We start from the raw sequence: 19,840 nt of genomic DNA, 5'->3' as shown, positions 1-19,840 counted from the left end.
CAAAAAACACTGACTGTTTAACTCTGTATAATACAAGAAATCATACAATATACAGAACTCATATACCTTTAGTGCAAATGCACACGAAGAACAAAACCCACTGTAGAGTATTCATCTCCTCTTGTTCTCACTGCCACATCATCAAATACAGCAGTGAATATTCGTAAAGCTGCTTTTAGTTCTTTTTGGAGAAACTTGACTTGTGTGGTTTCTACTCTGCTTTTAATGCTCATTGCTTCAATTTGATCAAACACTCAATCTCACCTTTTTCACATATACTGTGGAGTAATGTCATACTATGGTGCTTATTTAAATGTGCATTTTCTTCTGCTTTTACTTTCTTCTTTAACTTTTTAAAGCCACTACTTTGATGCTAACTATGAAATGTTATAAACTTTTTCTGTTTGGTTATGCCAGTAATTCTCAAAGTGTGTGGCGCGCCCCACTGGTGGGAGGCAGAGTTCTGACAGGTGGGGCGCAAGTTACCTGGCAGAAAAGTCATGTGGAAGTCATGTTTAGCATTGGAATCACTTTTAAAGCCGAACAAAGAAATTCACGGCAGTCATGTTAATAATATGGGCATCCGCTGCATCTGCTGAAAAACTGCAGCCGCGCGTGTAAGTCGACAGCCGCAATAAAGAAGTGTACTGAAAAGTGTGAACGTGTGGTCGGGACTGTTGTGCATTTGTTTACAGTGGTGCCGAAACCAGGATTGGGGCATGACAGACCTGACCACATGTACTGTATTGCTCTTTCATTGTCATTTCTTGTGTTTCAGTCATTTTTTGCAGGTTTTTAGTTTGTTTCTTGTCTATTTGGGAGCTGACACAGTCTCTAAGGGGATGGGGTTCTGGGGGATAACAGGACGAGAGAAGCTGCAGAGAGGCATGTAAGACTGCAACCAGTGGCGGTCCTAGCCTATTTGGCGCCCTGGGCGAACACTCCCTCTGGCGACCCCCCCCCCCACACACACACACACACACACACACACACGAAGACAGAGAAAATATAGTATGCAAACGGCTACTAAACAGACATCATAATTCGTCATACAATGAGAACAGGACAAATCAACAATTGACAATGACTAATTAATATTATATTAATATTATATTATTGTATATATTGTTTGGAGTTTAGTCTGTTACTGTAACTATTTTTACCATTTCTTCTTGGAGGAGCTGTAACCCACATAATTAAGAAAGTATTCTTAATGTTTTAGGATACATGACCTGCCTTTATCCAATGACACATCTGCTTACCTGTATCTTTTGCTCGTTTCTCCTTGTAGGAGCCATAATTAAATATTGAATTTTAATGATCACTGGGTTTTCATTTGTTTGGTTGCTATGGTGATGTGTAACAGGAGTCACGTGGGTGGTAGCGGTGACATTAAGAGGGCGTTGTCAGTCTGTCATTCACTGGTTTGATTTTGACAGAGGAGGGCTGGGTAGCCGTAGTTTTTGTTGACCGCAGCACAACGAGTTTCCTCTTGTTGCATTAGAGCCTGTGATGTTTTAAGAGTTTGAATCGCGAGCCGATCACATTGCTCTGTAAACTTTTCAAGCACTTTAATAAACAAGCAAGCAATTCCACCTCTCGCATTATTGCGTAAAGTTGACAGCGCGTCAGGCAAATAGGCTCAGTCCCCGGCCTCTAGCGACTGTGGAAGTCGCTGCACTCCTCCTCTTCTTTTCTCTTTTTTAAACTTTAAAAACGGGTTGTGTGTGAGACTTTAAATCAACAAAATATAAAATATACATTTTAAATTGTTATTGATCCCTTTACCCCGAGTCCTAAAGTGTATATTTATTTTCTTACTCTTAAATATTTATTGTTCGTTTACTTGCACTGCTGTAACTGGAGCCTCGTCGTCTCGTCTCTCTATATACTGAACTGTATGTAGCGGAGATGACAATAAAGTTTACTTTGACTTCAGCAGCGAGCAGGCTCACCGAGGGCTCTCGCGCTCACTTTTCGTGTACTGATTGATTGATTGACTGATTATGCTTTATTCATCCCGAGGGAAATATAGAAAAACATCGGTGCAAATTATAAGTCTTTATCATAATGTCCGGTGTTTTCCTGTTTGTTGGTTTGTTTTTATTTTGTTTTATTTTGCGAGTTGGTTATTAGATGCTGCTCCAGCCAGCCAGAGAATCCCCCGCCGCCCCGCCCTCTCCTCCCTGTGCCGCAAGCAGCAGGCGCACCTCGCAAACGGAGGGCGCCCTTACTCCCAGCAAATGGGCGATAGAAAACCGATCGGTGCCTATGCCATCCCCAATATGCGCTGGCATGATGTCGGGGCAGCATGAGTACGAGCAATTTTTTATTTTTTTTTGCCGATGCCCGTGATGCCGCCCCCACCACGATGCCGCCCCGGGCAACCGCCCGTGTCGCCCGTATCTAAAACCGCTACTGACTGCAACTCTGCTTCCTCGTCTCAACTCTGGATAGTCACGTTTAGGGGTTTTTGATAAATTTGGCCAGATTTCTAAACATGAGACCTGCTCTATCCAAAGTGGGATGGATGCAGTCTCTCCTAATAAGACCAGGTTTCCTCCAGAAAGTTTCCCAATTATCTATCAAGCCCACATCATTTGTGGGACACCACTCAGACAGACAGCAATTTAAGGAGAACATGCAGCTAAACTTGTCATTCGTGGTCCGATTGGGGAGGGGACCAGAAAAAACTACATTGTTTTGGCAAAGTTACACACCCTTTCAATATTGATTTCAGTGTCCTCTGATTAATGTAACCAGATGCCATTACTGCTGGGAATCATGATTTTAGTGAATTTACATTTACCCTTAGCCAGCAGTTTTAAATTTCCCTCAGTATGATGGAATTAGGTATTTTCTGTTCTGCAGATTGCCCTCGAGTGGTTGTTTTGTGTTTTTACTCTGCACGATCTAGTCAGGGGCAGTTTCACCTGTGTTAATCTGTTACCATCCATGCCTTCACTGTTGATAAACAGCATTGTCTATAATTAATATAGTTTGTTACCATTGAAACAACTTGTGTGCGTTATTATTTGTTGTGAAAGAGTGATATAGTTTGTGGTTTGAATCTAATATGTGCATTGAAGGCTCTGGCCTCTGGAAGACTGGTGTTGCTGGTGTTTCTAGCTTCACGTCTCAGAACAGAATCGCCAATTACTAGAATTTAATCCTTGGCTGGTGTGTCGCCCAGTGGGGAAGACACATGAACATGTTGGTGCTGCATCTGGGGCTTCTGTTTAAGATTATGCTTCCTCATCACCGTCACCCAGCGATCCTGTTTCCCCGGATGCTTGGGACAGTTTGCCAGGGGACAGCAAGCGTTACATTCAGCTACAGGGGCCTGGCTAGCTAGGGGTTTTTCAAGGGTTTAAAGCAAACTCTCCAATTCAGTGATACTGGCCTCCAGAGCTGCAAATATTTATCAAAAGTTTATCTGTATGTTTTAGCTAATAGTAAATCATATTTATTTTTAATCGAATATGTAAATAAAGTGTAAGTCTGATTAAAAAGATACGATCCATGCTTTATTATTGATGAAATTAATGATGATGATACAGGCAGCACTGTAAGCTCTATGTGCAGGCAAATACCATTGCATCAAATGATGAGTACATTACCAGGCCTCTGGAGAACTTCAAGACATGTTGAGGAAGTAATTTAGCCATTTAAATCAGCTGTGTTCGATCAGACAATGACACATCTAAAACCTGCAGGACACCCGCCCGTGCTTTGAAACGTATTGCACACCACTATGTACTGCCCCCTTGTGGTCATCTTACAATCACTGTAGCATGCAGAAGCTGCGTGTTGCATGTAGTGATACAATGAGAATCTTCCATAGGATACCTAGAAGGTAGTAGTGCCAGTCACACATTCACACTCCAATGAACACATCGGAGGGCAACTTGGGGTTAGTATCTTGCCCAAGGATATTTGGCATGCAGACTGGGGAAGCCAATGATTGAACCACCAACCTTCCAATTAATAGCTGATCTGCTCTACCACCTGAGCCACAGCCACCCCACCCAGACATGGAAACAAGACTTTCAGAATAAACAGGAAACATGACGAGACGCGGACATGCCATGAACTTGACAACAAGAACCACACAGTCAAGAACCATGATAGGTAGACACACGAACCAGGGAGACTTACTACAGCGGGAGATGACACAAAAGGATCTAAAAAACGAAGGACTAAAATGGCAGAAATTAACTAGATAAGCTAAACTGAAACTAGAACACAAATGAATGACAAAATACAATGAAACTCAAAAACACTGGGTCACATGACCCAGTACCGTGAAACAACTCATCATTATACGTGATTGTGAATAAGAGAAATGGTATTAGGTATTTTTTCTGATAGTCAGTTATGCTTAATTGCTTAATACTGATCAGAATATAATCAGGTATGTTTAACCCTTTCACGCATAGTGGTCACTACAGTGGACAGCTATTCAAGGGCTATTTTCTTGTATTTGTGTCAGTGTCGCTGGTATACTTGCACATAAACCACTACATTGGACATTGATGTCTCACTATAGAGTACACATAAATTGTCCACCTAAGTCGACATGTAAAAAACTCTTTTAAAAGTACATGTTTAAAAAATGAAGTTCAAAAATATTCTTTTCATGCCTAAAGATGAATAAAAAATGCTTAAATATGTATCTAGAATATGAAAATATCAGAAAAAAATTAAAACAAAGAAGGATTTTTTTTTTTTACTTAACTTTTTGTACTATTCTTCATAGTGTTCTTCTTCCCCTTAACTCTGATTTCCAGCTTCCTGAATTCCTGAAAGTTGTGGTGTTAATTTCTGATGTTTTCAGTTTCAAATTAAAATGTAGTTGCACAACACACCATGTCATGAAAACAAAACAAAACAAAAAACAGTTGTTTTCTGGACTGATGGTGTCCGTTAGTTTACATCACCTTCATATGACTTCAAATATTAATCACTTTTTTTTCCTTTTTTTTCACACACATGCTTTACTCTGTGACTTTTGAGCATGTTTTTCTTGGTTTTATTTTGTGCTTTGTAATGTTTAATGAAGAATAAACCATATTTCAGTTTATCTATTGTTGCATGTTCATGTTTTTTAATATTTCAAATTCAAATTTTTTGCTGAACCTTTTCAGGAACTGTTACATTTAAATTTTGGTTAACAGCCCCATCTTCTGACCAGTATTAATATTTTCATTGACTACTGAGTCGCAGTCTGTTTAAATATCTTTGATATAAAGGTCTGTGTTAACTTGAGTTGAAAGCAAGCTGTCTCTGGCCCAGATGATTGTTGTAAGTCTTTGAATTAAACTTTTTCCACACATTTCTAACAACAGAAAGATCAAACTAATAAAATCTGAGCAATTCCACTAGTATTGATCAAATATTCAAAATCAGTTTTTCAAAGCAGCATTTACTACATTTGTTCACCTTGGCATGCTGGCCTTCAAAATCCAGACCTGATTACCAATTAGTCTCACTCGTGTTGCACTTCTTGAAATTGAATTGCAAGAACTTTGGTCATGTATCAAAATATAAAACAGGCCTTGAGTAAATTGCACTGGTCCTAGGAAACAGAAGGAAATTAGCATAGAATGTGTAACATGGCTTCATGAAGCAAAAACATACATGAACAATTCTGATGGTAGTTTTTTTTATGTGTAAACGATTGTGTAAGACATGAAATATGGTTGAATAACACACTTTTTTTGTTCTTTATTTCATTTTGCATAAATGCCCAGGACTACTCTATAGTTATTCTCCACAAATACCCTTACCCCATGAAGGTCAAACATCCTTCAACTAGACCTGTGCTGATAGACCAATATCATATAACTTGACTGATGTTGTATTTGATAACCCATAACAGCTCTTAACAAAGGTAATAATAAAGAAAAATGATATTGAGTATAAATAATGAACAACACAGTTTCAAAACATTTTTAATAATTTGACAAGTTTATACATAATTTAATCAGACAATATGTTGCGATAATTTTGAACATGAGTACATTCTTACTGTAGGTTTGTAAAAATCTACAGTAAGAATGTACAAATGTGAATTACACATTTGTGAAAAAAAGAATGTCATATGTTATATACTTCATAATAATAATTCGGCGATTGAATTTTTTAAAATCTGCAACCTTTGCAACCTAGCAACTTAAAGATTTTTACAATACGTTATTGGTAATTTTTTAAAGAATATCATTTGATAAGCCAAAGGAAATGTTGTCTCAAATCAGATGAGATTAACAAGAGCATTTTAACAAATACTATTTACTTACTCTATTTTCCAAAGAAAGTGTGAAAAACCTATGATAGAAATATGCGATAAAGTTGCGCAAGGATGTTTTTCTTGATTCATATCAGAAGACACAAACATGGACTGCAGCTGGCTTTCCACATGCTACACATTGTCGTATATTGACTCATCGCAGTCAGTCTGCACAGAGAAACAAGATTAATTCACTCCCCCTTTTCATGCATGCACAAAATGAATGAACTAATGAAGAAAACATTACTTATCCCTACGTTGCCATAGACAGGAGAGTTGTTGTGCATGTCAGGGCAAGCGATGTCCTTACAGCTGTTTTTTCTGGAGAAAGAATGCAAGAGGTAAAGATTAAATCTAATTGCATATCTACTTAAATCATATTTAATCATCAGTAAGATTTGTTTGTTTTCAAACAGAAGTGAAGAATTAAAACCTTTTTGGTGGGGCACTATGAGGGAACCCCACAGGTCTGTCTGACATCATGGTGCTCAAGTTAGTGGTTGTTGTGTCTCTTGATCTCCCCCTGCTGGCAGTAAAATGTTTTTAATTAAATGAGAAAGGAAACTGACACTTGTCACAGCATCTGACCAAAAAGACTAGATAGATAGATGGATAGATGGATAGATAGATGTGCACACACACACATACATTCTGGTGTTCATTTGGTTGTAATTATGACTATTATTTCACAAATGATGCAATAATAACAAACACTTATTTTCAATAATTATGTTCATATCAACTTACCATTTTTTAACAACTCCCACTCCACTTCCTATCAGAATAATCAGCAAAATCACACCTGCTCCAGACGAGATAAGAATATTCTGCATGTTGTCTGTCCAGATAGAAACCATAATGAGTGTTTTTGCCATGTAAAAACAGAGAGATCAGTGCATCATAAGTCTTTCTTACCATTAACAGGTAAAGAGAGTAAGATGTTGTCATATCCCAGCATGTTGTTTGCCAGGCACTGCACACGCCTGAAGGACCCAAAGTCTGTCTGCAGAGTCCCAGTAGTAACAGAGCCATTTATGTCTACTTTGCTGCTTTGCAGGACTCTGTCACCAAGAATAAAATAGACCATGCTGGGAGGCTCGGACTCAACGATACAGTCACACTTTATGATGCCGTTCTCGGAGGAGCACTTTGAAGAAGTCTTGATGTCAGGGGCAGCTTTAAGTACAAGAAATATAATTAGTGGGGATTTATCATATCCTGTTAGCATCACTGGAGAACTTCAGGTGTACAGATTCTCCCTCATTTACATCTGACTTGTACTCAAACTTTAAATTAAAGCTTTAAGATCTAAATCAAATCAAAATGTATTTCTATACCACGTTTAAAAGCAACACAGTTGACCAAAGTGCTTCACAAATAATTAAGAACAAGAGAAAACAATAGAGAAACAAATAACGCATTAACAAACATAAAACAAGCCTGATGCTACTCAAACTAAACTTGAATTAAAGGCCAACGTTAAAAAAGTGAGTTTTAAGATGCAATTTAAAAAGATTGAATAGACTCTGAAGTACGAATATCATCTGGCAGATTATTCCAGAGTCTAGGCGCTGCAACTGCAAAGGCCCGATCTCCTCTATGCTTCAATCGAGACCTTGGCTGTAGTAAGAGCATCTGGCTTGACGATCTCAGTGCTCTTTTGGGGTTATACATGTTGAGGAGTTCGCTTAAATAACTGGGCGCCATATCATTTAACTTTAAAAGTAAGTGAAAGAATCTTAAAATCAATACGATATTTGACAGGGAGCCAGTGTAAATTTACTAAAACTGGAGTGATGTGTTCATACATTCTAACACCTGTTAAAAGACGTGCAGCAGCATTTTGCTCTAACTGCAAGCGATGGAGAGATGAGTGTTGAAGACTCAAATAGAGAGAATTGCAGTAGTCCAGTCCAGAGGTGATGAAGGCATAAAAAAGTTTTTCTAGGTCTTTTGGAGGAAAATAAGGCTTCGCTCTGGCAATTTCACATAACTGATAAAAACGGGTTTTCACAATTGCTATCACAAAGAGCTACATGGTGGCCCTGAGAGGCCAAACAGACTGCAACTTAAGAAAACACCAGCAATAAGAAAAACGCTGCAAAAGCACACAAAACACAATTGAAACAGGAAAAAACAAAGCAGAAATAGGAAAAAACAGATTTCCAAAAGCACAAGGGAAGTGTTTCCGGGGAGACAATAACCTGACGGACCAGTTGCAGGAACCCAAAACATGGTAGGTGTGTTTTATCATGATTCATACTGATGACGGATTTTTAGGCTAATAGTTAGGCTAACACACTTACCTCTCATCTTTTCTTTCCTCACAAAACCTATAGATCCTCCACTTCTTTTAAGTGTCTCCCAGCGCAATTCTTAGCATATTTTTACAGTAAAGTATTAGTGGGTTACAGGTTTTAGATGTGTTTGATCCATCACAGCTGATTTAAATGGCTAAATTACCTCCTCAACATTTCTTGAAGTTCTCCAGAGGCCTGGTAATGAACTAATCATTTGATTCAGGTGTGTTGACCCAGGCTGATATCTAAAACCTGCAGGACACCAGCTCTCGAGGCCTCGAGTTGGCCACCCCTGATGTAGACAAATGGGGACAGAGACATCCAGTCTCAAGAGGAAGTAAATTTGGATGTTATCAGCATAACAGTGAATGGGGATGTTTTATTTCCTAAAAATAGATCCCAAAGTCAGCATATATAAGGAGAACAGAGTGGGACCCAAAACAGACCCTTTTGGCACACCACAACAAATAGGGCAGAGGAAGAGGAGTATTTCCCAATAGCAACAGAAAAAGACATCTCTGATAGTTATGATTTAAACCATTATAAAACTGCAGTTTTAAGACCGAAATTATGCTCAAGTCTCGATAAAAGAATGTCATGATCAACTATGTCAAATGCGGCAGTCAAATCTAAAACAACTAAAACAACAGAACAACCTGAGTCAACAGTTAAAAGAATATCATTAAAAACTCTGCCGTCTCAGCACTGCGACAAGATTTAAAACCACACTGGGACTCTATCATACCTTCTAGGTTACAAGGCTTTTTGTAAGTTTTTAAACAGTCTATCATTAAGTCGACCTTGACGTTGACTCCTACAAAGCTTTATCAGAATTATTCAGCACTTTTCAAGTTATCATGTTTATACACACAAGGACCCCCACACGACCACTACCAAAAACAAAACCTTCCTGGCACAGCTAAAAATTAAAAGGAAACACATACACACACACAATTAAAACAGATTTGATTATCTGCACTGGTAGAATTATCTGCTATTAGCAGGGCTCTAGAGTGCGACCAATTTGGTCGCAAATGCGACCAAATTTTTCAGTGGTGCGACTAAAAAAAAATATTTGGTCGCACAGGTGCGACCAAATATTTTCGGGTAACAAAAAAAAAAAAATAAAAAAAATCTCTGCAACTCCCCGTGTGGTCAACAACAGACACACATTATGCCCCTATCGTGGACTAAACCAATCAGAGATAGTCAGGGGCGGGACCTCTCTGATTGGCCGTGGTCCAGTTGAAAGTGCAGGTGGAAGAGAAAAGGTGAGTAGCTTTAATAAGGCGATATCAATTCATTAACGGATTCCACACAAAGACGTAAACACAGAGCGGACCCGACGCATCAGAATCAGCTTTGTCTTTCTCGGCTTTCTCACCCCACGGCCCGAACACGGACACGCTGTCGGAGCTTAGCGATTCTGATGCGTCGGGTCCGCGCTGTGTTTCCGTCTTTTTTGCGCTAGATTCTGAGCTGCTGTCTCAAATCTCTGTTTTCTGCATTATTCATTCGCTTATTACCCACCAGTCTACAGTTGTTTACAGCGCTGTCGGCCGCTGTCTTTTTCTTTTCTTTTTCTTTTTTTCACTTAAATGACCTCGGACAAGAAAGCTAATTTCTGCTGTTCAATACTGAAGAAATTTAAACTTCTTAAAATTATGCAAAATTGCAGAATATTGCAGAATATTTTTAAGGTTATCCGCTATAAAACCCCAGACCAGGAAAATCTCCTTCATGTTTTTCTGTGTTTTATTCTCAGTTACTTTGACACAAAGGCATCTGCTGTGATGTTCACAATTCTGATGAAGTCTCATGTGTATCAGTACTGATAAATGATCCGAATTATAATATTTCTGACTGTCTGAGGCTAAATTGAATCGAATCAGGACTTTGAGAACCGGAATCGAATGGATTATAGAAATCAGTGATGATCCCCAGCCCTAGTGAGCAGCCTAGGACTGACAGAAGTGGATGTATCTGCGGCTAATAAGAAACGATGAAAAGAACTATTGATAACTTTTGTGTTAAGTTAAGGACTGATCCATCTGAAATTCATAGCCAGCTCTGACACGGTGCCATCAATCTTTGAATGCTGAAAAAACAGCAGTGTATCCAGAAAACACATTATATGCTTCAATAAATGCACTGCCCAAGTGTCCCCTCTCCCCACTGCCTTTCAGCAGCAGGCAGCAGCAAACAGGTCGTCAGAGGAGCCAAGATGATGATTAAGTTTAACATTTTCTACAATATTGACAAAGCAATTTAAGCACAAGTTAGTTAGTTAATAATTTAGAAATGAATATTGTCTGTATGGACTCCCCCCCCCAAAGAAAGTGCACATGTAAAACTGCGGTGTTAAGCGATGCGGTTGAAAAATTTGAGTGCGCCTAACTTTTGTGCCGGTACGCCTAAATTTTTAAAGTTAGGCGCACCGGTGCGCCCATGTCAAAAAGTTAGTCTAGAGCCCTGATTAGTATAAACTGATACAGTACACTTACATTTTACTTGAAGTATCTTAGATGTTTCCACGTACAGCCCTCGATGGTATGTTATTTTGCATTTTAAAGGCTTGTTGTGATCAGAGCGGTTTGGGTGAAAGGTCAAAGTAGATGTTGAGTTCCACTGGCCTTCGTGAAGCTGCTGTGTTTGATTTTGCTGCTCTCCAGAGTGACTCCAGATGAAAGAAGGTGGATATGTGGGGCAGGAGTGAAACACGGAGCAGGATGCAGACACATTCTCACCCTCCTTTACCTCCTCTTGCACAGATAAATCGGGTTGACCTGTGTTAACAAAAAAGATTATGATCATAAACCGAATGCAGTTGTGATGGTAAGTATACTGTATTGGAAATACAAATGCACTTAAGCAGTATAGCTGCTGATGTTGTGTTTTATGCAGCTTTCAATTTTGATCAAGTGAATTGATTTGATAAGTATTTAACTGTGAAAAGTAAAATAGATTAAAAACAGTGATGGGCATAGGGATTATTTAATGGAGAGATATTTCCTATTTTATTGCAAACAAAACAGTGAAAACATCCGTTGGATATTACTGATGTTATCTTTTCACAAACATAGTTATGCTAAGATTCACAACATGCTTACAATAATTTTTAAAATAAATTATTTTACTTACTGACTGAAATAGAGACTTTGTTATTTTTGTAGGAGTACTGGTCATAGCCTTTAATTTCAATCCGAAAATATAAAGTCCCTCCATCACTTTCTTGAAGATTATCTATCATCAGAGAACAAATCTTCTTGCTGAGGTCTCCCAGCAGCTTTGTCCTATTCTGAAACTGATCCAACGTTTGAGATGCATCAGAATGACAGATGACTTGATTATTGTCATTGTACCAAATCCCTGTAAAGCCTGTGGTATTGGTTTTTGGATCTGGGTAGTTATAAGAGCAGGGGATCACCACACATGATCCAAGGAGACCTTTCACTGAGGATGGCACAGCAGCAGTCCAAGATGAAGCTTCAGGTTGAGTCACTGCAATAAATTTGAGAGCAAAACGTGATGAAGAAAAGAACAAAAACAACCAATGAGAGGAAGACAATGCACAGGACAAAATCTTAATAATGAAATTTTTTTCCTTGGCTAAATAAGATAAAAAAAACAAAACACATACTGTTTAACTCTGTATATTATAAGAATTTATACATTATACAGAACACACATACCTTTGGAGCAAATGCACATGGACAACAAAAGCCACTGTAAAGCATTCATCTCTTCACTTCAGCAAATAAAGCGATAAAGCTGGTGTTATTTCTTTTTGTAAAAATATGACATCACAGTTTCTGTTCTGCTTTTGACACAGTACATTTAAGTCAAACACAAAATCTCACCTTTGTTTCATATATTGTATGTCTTTGAAAGGTCTCAGTGATCCAGGTCTAAGTAGCTTGGAAGAAAAGTGTCTGGACTTCTTTAAGTTGCTTTAAGACGTTTCACCTCTCATCCGAGAAGCTTCTTCAGTTCTAAGGTCAAATGGTGGAGAGTCCCAGATTTTAATCCCTGTGGGAGTGCCCCCAAGAGGGACGTGGACCCCCTATTTGTCCTCTACCTAATCACATGAGCAAAGGCGTGAAAACGGGTGTGGGTCACAATCAGCCAAGGTTTCAGGTGAACCCACCATGAAAGCTAGCCCCACCCTATCATGTGATTTCCTGAGGTCAAATGGCCCAGGATGTGGGTGGGTGTTAAGGTGTCTGGGAAGGGATCTCAAAACTGGATTATAGATGGCAGAGAATTGAGGTTGTAAGCCACTAACCTTGTTCAAAGATGGCCATTCACAGAGGACATAGATGGCTTCTTTCACTCTTCTTTTAAACCATTTGTCTTCTCTTTCCAAAATGTGAACATTGGCATCCTTGAAAGAGTGACCTTTGTCCTTTAGGTGCAGATGAACAGCTGAGCCTTGTCTCGCCGAGGTGGCTTTTCTATGTTGTGCCATGTGGCTCTTCACCCTCCACATTTTCTGGAGCTTTTCTCTGAGCACTTGGTCCTTCTCCAGCTTCTTGTGTTCATTCTTCCTGATGTTGCTGTCATTCGGTATCACTATGTCTATCACTATGGCCATCTTACTCTGTCCAACACTACTATACACTACTATACAACCACTATACCTAAGATAATATAACTATATTTATTCACACACACATAAGCACATGAGCGGGGCACAGAAAGGAATTGGCAAGAATATCAGAGGAGCGAAACACCAGTAGAACAGTCACCTGAGACTGCAAGGCTAGGCTGACCAACCTGTGCACTGCCTGGACTGGTTACAACAGTGACTCCCAAACTTTTTTTGTTGGGCCCCCCTTTGTTTTACAAGAAAAATGCCCCCCAACTCCTTTTTTGTGTTTACCTGTGGACGAGGAATACAGAGTTCATCACGCAACGTCAAAGGTACGTGCCTTTTTTCACGTCACGTTATTGTTTACATGAGATGAATTGCAGAATGGCAGATAGAGACAAAATACTGTTAATCTGACCATCTTCAGGTTTTACACGCTTACATATACACACGCAGTTACTGTCCCTCTATTTAGAAAGGCAGAGGCATTACGGTGTAATTATTTTACATGTAGTTGTTTTTTTCCTGTGTAATAATATTCAACATTGCTATCAATACATTTTTCAAAAAATGCCTCTCTGTGCAAAATGGGTTTAAAAACATAAACAACTGTGGGACAATGTTTGTCCCTGATTTAGACAGGGGGAACAAATTGTGTCAGGATGAGCCTGATATTATTTGTATCCCACTGTAACTTTACTCTATAAAGAGCTAACATCTCCAAAATGTCAGGAGTAGTTAGTCAAGAAGTGTTTGTGAACTAAAAATCAAGAATGTGGGATACTGTTTTTCCGTGATTTGAAGAGCCCAGCGCTGCTCCCGACGCAGGGAAAACCAATTCTGCAGGGGAGACCTACCTTGGTACTTGTGCAGGTGAAACCAAAGGGAAGATATGCTTCACCATATTTTCTAGTCTTTGGCTTAGAATGAAGGTGGTTTGGAAACATATTCAGTGATGCTTCATCTCCTGCTTTGCGTTTGTGTGGGCGCCCCGTGCTAGCAGTGTCCAAGCATTGTCCCCCCCCTTTTCATACCGCGCCCCCCCTGCAATGGCTCTGCGCCCCCCACTTTGGGAAGGTCTGGGTTACAAGAAGGGCTATGAAATGCCTGGAATGCCTAGAACTGTACAAGATCAACAGGACCCTAAGAGCCTTCATCAGGAACTCAATGGGACTATGGCGTACAACACTAGAGGCCAACTTCAAGCCCATAGCACAAGTCACCATCAAGCCAAGGAGATGCTCTGTCCCCAGCGCTGTTCTGCATAGGCCTGAACACCCCACCAGCCACGTGCTCAGTGAATACCCTAAGCAGAAACCCAAGAAAGAGGAGGAAGAGGAGGAACTACCATGGAAGGACAGACCCCTGCACTGTATGCATCACCGGCAGATAGATTAGGTGGCTGACATCCAGAAATCCTACCAGTGGCTAGACAAAGCTGGACTGAAAGACAGCACAGAGGCACTAATCATGGCAGCACAGGAGCAAGCTCTGAGCACAAGATCCATAGAGGCTGGGGTCTATCACACCAGCCCAGACCCCAGCTAATATACTGCACAGGACCCTCAAGCTCCCAGGCCTCTGATAGAGGACCTGAGCCTGAAGGATAGACTGCAAAAGGGGAATTTTATTTTTTACATATATAAATGACGTGACCAAAGACAAATGAGGCCCCAATTCTCTGAAATGACACGACATCAGCTTTTTATGTTATTCGAACTGTTGAAAAGTTAGAATTAGTTTCTTTTGTGAACTGGATCTGAGGTGATTCTGAGGTTGAGAGGTTGGGATATTGTAACCCCATTATTGTGTCATCAAACAGGCTAAAAAACACACACATAAAAGCACTGTTGAATGAGGCTTTGTGTGCCCTACCTTTTGGCAAAGCAATTGGCCGGCTGTGATGAGTGAGCACAAGGAGTATAAAAGTTTAACAGGACAGAAGATCTTTCGGCAGGGAATGAGGCCATGAGCTGGTCCTTAAATGCTGAATCCTAACTGGAGATGATGGGATGCAGTTGTGTTGGGAAAAGAGTGGGAAGCTGGACTAACCAGGAGGAAGTAACCTGGATTTTGTGGCAGGAACAGAAAAAGACTGACCCACAACTTGACACTCAGCCTGGACTTTGCTACAGCTGGGTTCATGCAGCGTTTTCTGCTTTTCAGAAACAAAGGCAATCTGTACTTAAGTTACAATCATTTAAAGATTAATTTCAAATTACTTGGGTTTTTTTGTTTTACTAGTTTATGTTTGTGGATTTGATGTATTCTATTATATGCTTATGATATGAAGATTAACTTCAGAAGAAATAGCTGTTTCCTATTAGTCCACAGATCTAGATTTGTCTACATAGAATAGGAAGAAATAATTAGTAGAAGACAAGTTTTTACTAAAGGTGTCTTTACTAAAGGAAAGTAACGAGAGAAAGCAAAAAGATATTCCTGTACGATGCTGTATTTTGTGTTGTGGATCTTACCGAGGGTGGCCTCAATGGTAAAGTGCAGGCAAGAACCCTGTAGGGGGTTCTTTACATCATGAATCTGAGTAAAACCTTTCTGTAGAGCTGATTGGAATTCAGCTTCAAGTCAATGGCACTTTTAACTGTTCTGTTAAAATGTTTAGATTCTTGTTTAAGCCCTGTTCGTTGTTTGCTTATTTTTATTTGGGTACTAAATTTGTCTTCGGCTCATTTGTTTCTTAAACAGCAGCAGCAGCTGCTGTGGATGCGTAAAATACCCTCGCACATCTTGTAGTCCCATTTCTCCTTTTATCGGAGTTTTAAATTACCAAGACGATGTTAAACCAATTAGATTTATGTGTTATTCACTAGGCCATACACAACTGCGAAAGAAAATTTGCACATTCATTTCAGAATAGAAAAAAGTGACACAGCTCACAGTTTCAGTTCCTCTCCGGTGTTTATAGTGAGAGAAACTGTTCATGTATGAGCTCTGTCCTGGTTCACATGTGCCTCCTAAATGTCTCTCTACTTATTGAGCCATCTCTTGACTTTTTGTCAGATAATTAAAGTGACAAAATTTGTGTTCAGGCTCAATATCTATTGTTCTTGAAAGTTAAAATATCAGTGAATCAAAATCAAACCTGTTCTCTTTCGGTGCACCTGACATTTAGTGCGGGTCAGCCAGTGGCAACTTTTAGCCTCAGTCACAAACTTCTGCATTAACACTTAGCTATACCTTGTCAGCCCTTTCCAGACCTTATTCCCCTCACCACATCCTGACCTTCCTTTCCAAGTGATATTGTGAGTATGTGTTAATATGGTGCTACGGCTAATTGTAGCCACATTTGTCACTGCAGCCATCTTCCTCTGCTTGTCCACCACTACTATGTCCGGTTGGTTAGCCAACACCAGTTTTGTATCTGGCCACAGGATATTAGCTTGTTCATTCTCAACCACCCTAGGGGCTTTTCTTGTTTTGCCTTAGGGACTTCCAGGTCATAGCCAGCACAGATGTGTCTGTATACTATGCTGGCCACTTGTTTATTCCGTTCCAGGTATGACCTGCCTGCCAGCATCTTGCACCCTGCTGTCATGTGCTGGATTGTCTCAGGGGCATCTTTACACAGCCTGCACCTGGTGTGGTAGACCCCAGCACCTCTGGATCTTGTGCTTAGAGATTGTTCCTGTGCTGCCATGATTACTATGCCTGTGCTCTCTTTCAGTCCAGGAACTGGCAGGACCTCTGGATGTCAGCCAATTCTTTTATCTGCCTGTAGTACATACCATGCAAGGGCCTGTCCTTCCATAGTGGTTCCTCCTCTTGGTCCTCTGGTTTCTGCTGCCTGAAGTATTCACTAAGCATGTGATTGGTTGTGACCATTTACCCGATAGATATATAGATATATAGATATGTAGATGTATATGTATGTATCTACATATGTATATACACATATACATATACATACATACACACACAACAAGGACTATTCAACAAAGGAGAAAGGAAGCACGGGACAATATGTACAAGAGGCAATGAGTGAAGTTGGAATGTGGTGCGTGGGGTGAAACAACATACCAAGAAGTAACATACAGTTCACTAGCTGAGACCACATCCTCATTTTAGGTTTGACAGCATTTCTAGTAGATAATGGCAGATGGCTTAAGCATGAATTGATGCTGCGCTTTGGGGAAGGCCTCAGAAGGCTTTATTTTCCAATCTTTTTATTTGATTATTTATGTTTGAGTTTCTGTAACTTTTTTGGGTGTATTTAATTAATTGTGTCCCATTCTGTTCCAGTCTCATCTCTGTATTTTGTGTTTCAGTGTCTCCTATCAAGTTAATCTTATTTCCTTGTTCAGTTGGAGATAATTTATCTGAATTTCTGGAGCAGGACCACACCTCCATAGACGTCCCTTCTAGTTCTCTGTCTATATACAGTGTAGTGTATACTACACTACAAGCTGTTTATTTTCATTTTCGTGCCCCACCCTCCCGGCCAAAATATTTTTTTCCTTTACTGTTTCACAAAGGATTAAAAAGTTAATGTTCACTATTTAGTCTTTAATTTCAAGAAGTTTTATTACAGTAGCTTCAATGATATTAACATAATAATAATAATGATAATAATAATAATAACAACATAATAATCAAATCAAATCAAATCAATTACACCTATGTAATTAACGTAATGCTAATTTTTTTCTTCATCTTTGGGGGGGGGAGAAAAATTGGAGAGAATAAGTACAACTGGATCACAAGATGCACTTATTTTTCATCCTAGTTGATGATATTCCAACAAGGGAAAATATCCCCTGTGGGCATTCAGTGGAAATATGATGAAAATCCACGACCTTCTAAATGAATCATTCAACCCAGCAAAATGAACAGGAAAAGCCAAAAATACAGAACCAAATTGTCCACAAGTCCACAGTTTTGGTGATGGTTTGATACCTCTTGTGTCTCTGCTGAAATTTCCAATGGTTGACTTCTGAGATCCAATCTTCTGAACTGCTCATCTCAAAGGTTATTTCATGTCTTCATTTTATGTTACTTTACTTAGATTTGTCCTTAGCACATTTTCACAAGAATTTTTATTTTAGCATTTGTTATTTATTGTATTCGCTTTTAAACCAGTTGTAGTAACATTTTGTCTTTAAAACTGTTTGTCTATCAGACTTTACTCAATACATTTATTAAATCATAGAAATTTTTAAAGTAGACATTCAGAGATCAGAGTGCCACACACACACCGAGCGCTACATACGCTTCGTCATATTTCCCGTCTTAGGTTTCAGGAGACTTTCGTTTGTTTCTTTATCTCCGTCTCTCTCCGCCTTTCTTTTTGTCACCGTTAAATATTTTTTCCATTTTTCTTGAGGGTTTGTTTACGGCACTTCATATCTCCTGCTCTGTGCTCTGTGTGTGTGTTCGAGCATGCTCGGTGCCAAAAACCCTGCCACCTACTGTAGTAGATGTGCAATTACACTTTATTCTAGGGAAAAAGAAGCATGTTCCCCGGGGTCACAGATGACTATTTGAGAAGGACTGCTTGAATCTTTTGGTCAGGTTAAACAGATTTATATTTACCGAGTTATATTCTGATCAGTAGAAGCATAATTAACTATCAGCAAAATGTGATTCTTTGTTTGAGCATTACAACACTTAATGCTATTTCTCTCATTCAAAATCATCTATAATGATGGGCATGAATGGATTGGTGACACAGTTCCTATCTTCTCAGTCCCAGGTGTGAATATAAAAGCTGGATCATGTCCACACACAAAATCCAGACATTAGACCAGACATGTTCACTACTCCAACCACATTTCTCAGTTAAAATATTGATCAGGATTATATTTTTGATTTTTCTTATGGTTTTGATTAAGAGTAAAGATCTTAATCTACCATTAGGATATATGGAAAAATAATACATGAAAATGGCTCTGTTGCAGCCTTCAGATCAACTTTTACACACGGGTGGGGCGACTTCAAGCATGACCCCACATCACACAACAATTTATATTAGGCCTGCACCTTTGCAGAACTGTTTACAAAGTCTGAAAGGTTTTGAGGCAAAAAAATGAACATTTTGATTTTTTGGTTCACCCGCTGTTTTGAAAAATGCATGAACAAAATTACCAAAAAAAAAAAAAAAAAAACAATGAAAAGAAATGCAAAGAAAAAAAAAAGAAAAGAAAAAAAGCAAACAAATTCTTTCAAAACCAAAAAGAACAAGAACAAGAACAAATTAACAAGAAACTCAAAATCCTGGGTCCAAGACTCAGGAGACCCAGGAACCATTACTTTTAGTTCCAATCTTCAAAATAGCCAAATTTTTCAAGTCTATTATCAAATGTGCCCCATTTTATACACAAACATTGAAATTAGGCACACAGTTCTGAAAACACAAAGTCATGTATCAACATCATGACTCCAAACTGCTACACTCTCCACTGGTCTCACTCAAATAATATAAATCAGGCAAATAACATAGTTCAGGCGAATCTCTGAATACAATCATGGCTGATGTTACTGCTGCCTCTCCCAAGACAGCCTCAAGAATGAAGGAGGAGATACCAGAAGACAGGCTGTTACACAAAGAAAGCTAGGCAGGCCATAAAAGTAATACCAGCAAGATTGGTATCTCTTCCTTTCTATTCCACTTGGGCATATTTATGATCAAGTTATTAGAAACAG

The 19,840-nt window shown here is 39.2% G+C and overlaps 1 protein-coding gene across 1 annotated transcript in view; it reads right to left on the bottom strand.

Moving 5' to 3' along the window:
- Positions 1–5,944: 5,944 nt before the first annotated feature.
- LOC102076153 (sialic acid-binding Ig-like lectin 12) overlaps positions 5,945–19,840 on the bottom strand; it is a 39,394-nt gene continuing 25,498 nt past the window's right edge. The window contains exons 11-16 of the mRNA XM_019364308.2: positions 11,094–11,375; positions 7,205–7,465; positions 7,037–7,127; positions 6,723–6,815; positions 6,547–6,610; positions 5,945–6,457 (exon numbers count right to left, since the gene is read on the bottom strand). Of these exons, the coding sequence (XP_019219853.1) occupies positions 6,422–6,457; positions 6,547–6,610; positions 6,723–6,815; positions 7,037–7,127; positions 7,205–7,465; positions 11,094–11,375 (827 nt within the window). The 3' untranslated portion in view covers positions 5,945–6,421. The remainder of the gene's footprint in view (positions 6,458–6,546; positions 6,611–6,722; positions 6,816–7,036; positions 7,128–7,204; positions 7,466–11,093; positions 11,376–19,840) is intronic.

This window comes from Oreochromis niloticus, linkage group LG11, assembly GCF_001858045.2.
Source record: "Oreochromis niloticus isolate F11D_XX linkage group LG11, O_niloticus_UMD_NMBU, whole genome shotgun sequence".
NCBI lineage: Eukaryota > Metazoa > Chordata > Actinopteri > Cichliformes > Cichlidae > Oreochromis > Oreochromis niloticus.
The sequence above is the reverse complement of the archived record's forward strand: the minus strand, read 5'-3'. Positions and strand labels throughout refer to the sequence as shown.